Source organism: Octodon degus, unplaced genomic scaffold (assembly GCF_000260255.1).
Source record: "Octodon degus isolate 3935 unplaced genomic scaffold, OctDeg1.0 scaffold00017, whole genome shotgun sequence".
Lineage (NCBI taxonomy): Eukaryota > Metazoa > Chordata > Mammalia > Rodentia > Octodontidae > Octodon > Octodon degus.
Window position 1 is genome coordinate 415,769 of NW_004524593.1, and position 7,971 is coordinate 423,739.

Here is a 7,971-nt window from a genome sequence, read left to right on the forward strand (position 1 = left end):
CAAAGTAAATTATCACACAGGAGATACATTTTGGTTTTGTTGATTGAAACTTCTACGACCAATTCTAGGGGTTTTCCATCTACCTTTTTGTTTATTTATCTATTTTTGAGCCACTGGATATCGATTGCATAGCCTTTGCATTGAGCTACATCCCAAAAACTTTTTACATTTTGAAACAGGATCTTGTCAGCTCACTAAATTTGCTAGGCTGGGCTCCAATAGGAGTTTCAATCTTCCTGCCTCAATGTCCCAGAATGCTGGTATTGCGGGCATATACCATATTGCTTGACTTATTTTATTTCATTGAAGAAGTGACTATGTGATTTTATGCCATATTTATAGGAATCAAGTCCTCTGGAGAAAACTGATTTTATTTCCAAAGCTTTGGTTGCTCGATTCTTCCTTGGAGGAAGCAGTCTGTAATGGACAGGGATACTAGCTTCCAAATATTCCCAGCACAATATAAATTTTAAGAAGACTAGATATTGACCTATAGAAAACTAAACCTTAATGCTTCACCTGAATTTTCTAACATTACTCAAGACTTCAAAAAATTAGAAAGGATGTCATCAGAGTAAATGACATGTTACCTAAAAGCCGGAGGGGCATTTCCCTGCCCATCATTAATCTAATGCCCAGCATGTGTAAGTGCTCAAATGTTCTTTGAATGAATTGTTGTGAGCCCCACAATCTTGTTTGCAGTTTTAGTTTTACATCATCTTACTGGATTGGTCTTATAAAGCATCTTACTGTTTCAATCCCCAGTCTCCTCATCTGCTATAAGAAAGACTAGATTACTAGTTAATCTGGTAGTTTCATACTATTTCTCACATTCTAGGACTATGTTTTCCTGGCATTACTCTAATTTCTCAATGGCAAAACCTTGCCTATTTATTTTTAATGCTTTTTCTTTGTGTTAGAGGGCAGTAAAAAAAAAGAAAGACATAATGAAGTCTCTGTCTCCTTCAGTACCTCTTAAGGGAGTAATGAAGATGAAGATAAAATTTGAAAAGGTCATTAGGAGATGTATCCTTGCCACAGTATTTTGTAATGACACATGGTAATATACTTCTGGGTTAAGTTTTGAATACTCCTGGTTTAAAACTAAGTTTAAAGTGTAAGCTTCCTTTCGTGATAAACAAATCTCTGTGATCTTAGATGTGGCTGATTCAACTACTATAAACTATTTAGATATTCAACTAGATTAATCTTGTGAAATATATGGCACACTTTTTTGTAATATATATATATATATATATATATATATATATATATATATTTAAACATGTCAATAAATTTACAAGAGGTAGATTGAGAAAACAATTGTTTTCATAGAAAAAGTTTTTGAAAAAGGGTGATGCATCAAACTCCTAGAGTAGGAGCTCAATATAATCTTTAGAGCAGCCAGCATTTAAATGAACACTGAATAAGTAAATGTTAGAAAGGCATGTTTTTGAAATAAAATTCTCGATTATCATCTGAGACAAGGTTCAGTTAAATATCAGATTCCAGTATTTCCCAAATGCTAACTTATGCCACTATTTATTGTATATGGTCACCATTTTTATAGACTAACCCTACCCAGTCTTATAAGGAACAGATCTTTTATAGGTTTTTCATGGTGGTGGTGTAATTTCTCAGAATTCTCAGGCAAGAGTTTGCAGGTCTCCCCTTTTCTAATCTTGACTGAGTAAGGATTGAACTGGCTCACCTCCAGGAGTATTCTTTTATTAGTTTTCCACTTCTAAGGGTGCCTGGAAACTATAGTTTTTTTCTTACATTTTATCCCAGCTTTGTTCCATTTCCTGAGATTCTTTAACATTAAAGGCACAAGTTTTGTGAGCTACAGTCTGCTTTGTTCTATCCATTAAAGTATTTCCCAAATCATCTGTTACTTACTGCAGAAAATATTTGTGACCGAAACGAAATGAAGAGGTAAAAATAGCAAGTAAAACTTCAGCTTGCCTGCTTAACTGTATAATGTACATTGAATTTGGTTGTTCTTGTTCTTGTTGCTTACTATCTATATCAATATAGCAAATATTTTCTTTAAATATCCTGCAAAGTTAGTGCATTATCTACAAATGTCTATTTATGTCAGCACCCACTTATCCAAAAAATTCAAATAACTAACGTGGGGAGGAAAGAAAATGAGTTAGAACTACAATAATCACAGGAGAATCTACACACACACACACACACACACACACACACACACACACACACACACCTGCTTTGAGGAAGAGCCCTACAAGGTGTGTGCGTGCGCGTGTGTGCGTGCGTGTACCTTTCCTGAGCCATTGAGATGATGCTGCGACAGGGAGGATTTTGCATTGCAAAGACGAGTTTTCCAAAATGCAGTCCACGCTGTTAATAGCCTAGCACGGCTCTTGCGGGGGGGAACGCCAAGGCAGAGAGGCAGGAGCACCCACAGCCAGCTGGGGGCTGACCTGATTCCCTACAACCCTTAGCTCCCTTCCTTTTGCCTCCTAACGCCCTTCCTTTTCTTTTTCTCTCCCCGCACCCCATCCCTTCTTCCTCCTTTCCCCAGATTAGCAGCTCCAGGAAACAAAGGGCCTGGGCTCTCTGGACCTCGGTGCTGGAGCCTGCCCTCCGCCCGCCCGCCCGCCCATCGGCAAACGGTTCCGGGGACCGGGCTCCCCGGCTCCCTAGCCCTCCCCGGCCTCCCCCGCCTCCCGCCCGCTTTCGCTCGCGCCCTCCCCGCTCGCTTCCTCCCGCTCGTTCCTCCCCCACCATCGCAGCGCTGGGAGGAAGGCGGCCGGGGCTCAAGATGGCTTTAGCCCGGCTCTGCGCGCTGCTCGCCTGCTGCTGGGGGCCGGCGGCGGTGCTGGCTACCGCCGGCGGCGACGTGGATGCGTCCAAGGAGCTGGAGTGCAAGCTCAAGAGCATCACGGTGTCGGCGCTGCCCTTCCTGCGCGAAAACGACCTGAGCATCATGCACAGCCCCTCGGCCTCCGAACCCAAGCTCCTCTTCTCGGTGCGTAACGACTTCCCTGGAGAAATGGTAGTGGTGGACGACCTGGAGAACACAGAGCTGCCCTACTTCGTGCTAGGTGAGTCCCGGGGGAGGTCGAGGCTGCCCGAGGCGTTGGACCGCCGCCCCTACCCCCCAATCCGGCTGGCTCCACACGCCCACTCGCCGACGACCTCCCCTCCCCCACCCCACCTCCCAGGATCCGCCCCGCTCCCAGGTATCTCCACACCCACTTGCAGGCTCAGTGCACCTGACGCCCCAGCCCCGTGGAGTCTGGATGTGGAGCCCTCAGCCTCCCTCATCTACCCTGCCGCAAAGGAACAGGTTGCTGGAGTCTCTGAGAAACCTATCCAGCCTTGCCCTCCTACCCAGCTTTTATTCAGGAAAGCATCCACAAGGTGCTTCTGGTTTGCTATCCATTCCACTCCCATAAACCCTTTTCCACATTCCCTGACCACATGTTCGGCTTTGCTCCACACCCCCTGGGCGTCTGCCCATCCCCAGCCACTCCTGGGGCTTTAGAAATAAGGATTCTGACTCCTTTTCCTCAGACCTGTGCAGGCCCAAGAGTTGTGGCTGGCTGGCTGGATCTCAGGTCTACATTCTTTGACAGCCTTTGTTTATGCCCTTCATCCAAGCACTCAAGTTTCCCTCGCCAGAGTGGTCATCCTGGGACGTCCTGCCTCTGTGCCATGGTGTAAGGACTCCTCAGTTCAGCCACCACCACATCTCCAAGTCATGTCTCAGTTACTGGGATAAAGAAGTCCCTAACTCCTGTCTCTTACTCTTGTTCTCTTTGTTCCCAGGACCACCTAAGATAAGTACAAGCATTGGTGCAGACAGAATGACTTCCCTGATCAAGAGGCTTTCCTTTCCTTTGTTTCTTTATGTTTCACTCCCTTGATACCTCCACTGTCATTTTCTTAGGCCACAAAATTCTTTCAGGGATGCATACACCACTCTGAATCCATCCTTTTCTCTTACCAAGTTGGAAGGAGGTTGTGGTCTTGCTCTAGCATCTTGCAAAGTACTACAGGTTCATCATGTGACCTAGTTCACCAAATTTCTCCACATCTTCATGTGTAGATGGATGTCTCACCTTGCCTACCATGCAATTTCTATCTTTAGTGATGTTGTACATATTCTTATTTTCTCCAGGAGAGAATTCAAAACTCACCCTCGATCCTAGAAAACAAACACAGAAATGATAATGTCTAGGACCCAGCCACATCTACCTAATACCTTTGATCTTCCAGTTCACTCTGCAGGAACATGGCTTCCCAGGAGTCACATGTCAAATTCTAACATCTCTCTCTCATGCTCTTCTTAGCAAGAAACTTATTCATCCTGAAAACATTAGGAGGTGGGTGAGTAAGCTCTCACTCTCCAACCCCTATGGAAAAGTAATTTCAAAAATTACCTGGTCTTTTGAAAAGTTGACTTATAGTTCCTGGAGTGCAGCTCAGTTGAGTCCTTAAAACCAACCTACATTCTTGATGGGATTATGTATTTTTGCATTAAAACACCAATAACATAATAAAAACTGGAGGCTGACTGGGTATGGGAACATTGTGGATCTGCTACTCCTTACAATGTACAAAATGCTGGGTTATTCAGTAGATGTAAAGTTTGTGTGGAAGTCATGGTGGTGTGCACGTACAGCCTGTTCATGCTAATATATAAAAGTGAGTATGGAGAATTATATGTTTTCTAAAGAGGTCGTTTTGGGTTCTGTGTGCATTGTTTACTGCGTACGCCATGGGACCTATGTGGACGGAGAATGGAGGCTGGGTAGCAGGTATTCAGAATCCACTTCTTTCATTGAAGAATACCAAATTGAGGGCCCGATATCATGATGTGTCTGTCAGCATTTGACGTACACTTTAAAAGCTCATATGTCACAGAATGGGTTTTTGTGTCTCTGTGCAAAGCTACCCACAGTAGCATCCTGTTCTGGTTGCTATGGTAACTTTCTGCAACTTGGCATTTACACACAGGCATAGGCGCACTCACTTTGTGACCAGATGTACTTTTCCAATGCAATGATTGTCCCGACACCCTTCCAATCAGTTAGGTGTGCTCAGAACCAGAGAGGTCCTGGTACCCAATCCTTCTGGCTTGATAGTCCCAGGGTGAACAGAGATGGATGTCACGTTGGTTGCTGGAGCCAACCAGGCCAGCAAGAGGGGTCTAAGCTCAAGGGAACCAAATTCAAAGACAGTTGCTTTTGAAGTTCACTTTTGTTGTCCTGGCTCATTTATGGCCACTAGTTAGGGTTATGTAACTTCAGGTTAGGGATTTTCTTGAGCTTCTCTCTGGAACCCATTTCGCTTATTGTACCTCCTGGAGGAATCAGTAAGTCAGTCCTGGAAATTTACTAAGCATACACTTAGTTAGCACTTTTAGGACTAGAAGACAGAAAACTAAAAAAGCTCCTGGTTTGGGGTCCTCCGGAGTCCCAGGGAAAACAATAGATACCTATAAGAGCTATCAGCAGCTGTAAGAGCACCTGGCTGTGTGCTGTGGATGCCAATGTAATGTTTCTATGATGAGAATAGACTCCATGGAAGATGGAGATTTGATTGAGTGACAAGGACCCTTGACCTGAATCAGAACTTGTCTCATCTTTGAATAAATAAAAGTAAACAAACAGAAAAGGAAATTTTGATTTCCCTTTGTTTTTGGGATCAGGTTCTGTCAGGTCAGTGAGTCAGACAAGGGTTTTCTCATCTGTCTCAAAATCTGTGCTAAGGGTGAGCTGTCCAGCCTGTTGGCTTCCACTGCTGCCATGGCCTTCAGGACTCCTTTAAGGCTTCGAGTGCACTGTTCCTCTATTGAGAAAGCTCTTTCTTCAGCTCCCACCCAGCGGTTATCCATTTTATCTTGTAAATCCTACACCCGCTGTGCTCTCTCCACGCCCTCCTGAGGAGGCAGTCTTCCACATATCCTACCTCTGGGTTCTTTATATGCATTAAAAATACTGAGCAGAACTAAACACAAGTGAGTGAAATTGAAGGTAAACAGATTTGCCTTGGTCTAGGAGAGCTAAAAACATTTGAGGTCTTGGAGAAGGGAGCAGGAAGAAGTGGTGGCAGGGGCCAATAGGAGAGTGGCACGCGTGTGCCACAGTGTGGAACTGAGTAGACTTGTGATAGGAGAGTGGTGGGGACCACATGGAGCATGAGGCATGCTTCTCTGCCCAAAGGTCAGGCGGGGAGGCCTGCTTTAGCGTGGAAGACCGTCTGGCTTGCCTCCCAGGTGTTCTCTCTGCCATCGCGCTTGTCAGTTTGCTATGGAATAATCCCAGCCAGAGAGGAGGAATCTCTATGTTTGCAAATTGTGATGCAAGGACAGGTTGTGATTTTAGTTGTGTTGTGTTTTGCTACCCATACTTTTGAAGTGGAAAGTTTTGGTCCAGAGGATGCTATCTCTGGGCTGCCACCTTTCCCACAAATACTAATTGCATGGCGGCTGACCCTCTTCCTTATGGTGCTTATCTTGCAGCTCTGAGCCAGGTAATCTAAACTCTTGCTTTCAGATGTGTTGTAAAACTCTCTAAAGTGTTGCAGAATAGCTGCAATTTCCAATTTAGATACTTAGGCACATAAGCCTTAGTATCCTCTCAGGAGAATTTAAAGGCTTGCCAAATTCATGAAGTACAATTTCACATTTCAGCTGAAATTTCATATCTTAGCTTTCAAAACTGTGGACATTTCTGCTTGGGAAGTGTATCTGATCTTGAGATGAGGCATTACCCTGCAGTGTGACCTCCAGTTTTCCTGTGCTGTGAAACGGGATATATTTATCAATCTCATGACTGTGCGAAGGGGCTGCCCTTTTATTTCAGACCCGACTATGGAGCTTTTGCATGGATGAAACTTAGTGAAGAAAGCTATTTCTCTTGTGCCTTGGAATTTTTCTTTAGCTGCCATGGTGTTTGATTGAAGAAAGTATTCCTGAAGAGAAATCAATCAGTGCGAAGAGATGTACTAAGTTGCCACATGTGTAAAGTGTCTGGAGCTGTCCAGTGTGGTGGTTAACAGGGAAGGCTATGAAGACAAATCTGGTGTCATTTCTAGGCTTGCCACCTATGCTAGTGGTGGAGTAAAGAGAGGGTCAGGTAGAGGATTAGATGGCTCCTCAAGTCTATTTGGAATTAGGTCAGTATGACTTGTGGGCTTTTCTCTCACCTACAGTGTATATGCCTAAAAGTTTTCAAAATATGTTTTCAAAATATGCTTTCTATTCCAGGCAGAAAGGGGTCTGGCAATGGTTAGCACAGGGCCAGCACACTCACATGCTCCGCACAGAGAAGTCATTTATGGCTTCTGTGCAAATACCCCTTAAGCGTCCTCACCATTGAGTGGTTTGTCACACAAGTCTGTATACAAAAGGTAGTCCCCATCAGTAGGTTAGTACATATATTTAGGAAACATATGGGCATTCTTATTTCCTTTCTACTTGTCAGATTTGGGTAGTTATGTTCTCATGCACTTGGGATGTTTTATGGTATCGCTAGATTTGAAGAACAAGGCAGGATAACTGGGGATGAAGATAAATGTTTGGTGCTCTCCAAGAAGGGCTCTACAGAAATGCAAATTGGAAATAACACAGGGTTGGGGTCCTGGAGAGTGGCCTGTATTGTAAACAAATATGTACAGGGTGTCAGCCATATCCGAGACTGAATGAATGGTAGCAATCTTAAGGTAGGATCTCTAGCATTTCCGTAATCTGCATTAGCAGAATGTGCAAATTTATAGGTATTGAGAGGGTTATTATTTATTGCTTCTCTACAGAAATGTAAATTTTTACATCAGAAGCATTTTGAATGCAGGAGTGATGAATTTTAGAACACTTCAAATCCTCCTTTAGATGTGCTGATAAGGCTCAAAGTCATTGGAGTATTTGAAGGAAAAGCAAAATACAAACTTAATTTCTTAATTTCTCTTTGGAGGCAAGATTGATATATATATATA

At 43.8% G+C, this 7,971-nt stretch overlaps 1 protein-coding gene across 2 annotated transcripts in view; it reads left to right on the plus strand.

The window, feature by feature from the left end:
* The first annotated feature begins 2,475 nt into the window (after window positions 1–2,475).
* The window catches only part of Astn1 (astrotactin 1), a 310,603-nt gene continuing 305,107 nt past the window's right edge, over window positions 2,476–7,971 (plus strand). Inside the window, exon 1 of one of the 2 annotated variants that reach the window (XM_004626776.2) lies at window positions 2,476–3,074. In XM_004626776.2, the coding sequence (XP_004626833.1) occupies window positions 2,792–3,074 (283 nt within the window). In that variant the 5' untranslated portion in view covers window positions 2,476–2,791. The remainder of the gene's footprint in view (window positions 3,075–7,971) is intronic. The other variant, XM_023710344.1, reaches the window with a different exon arrangement.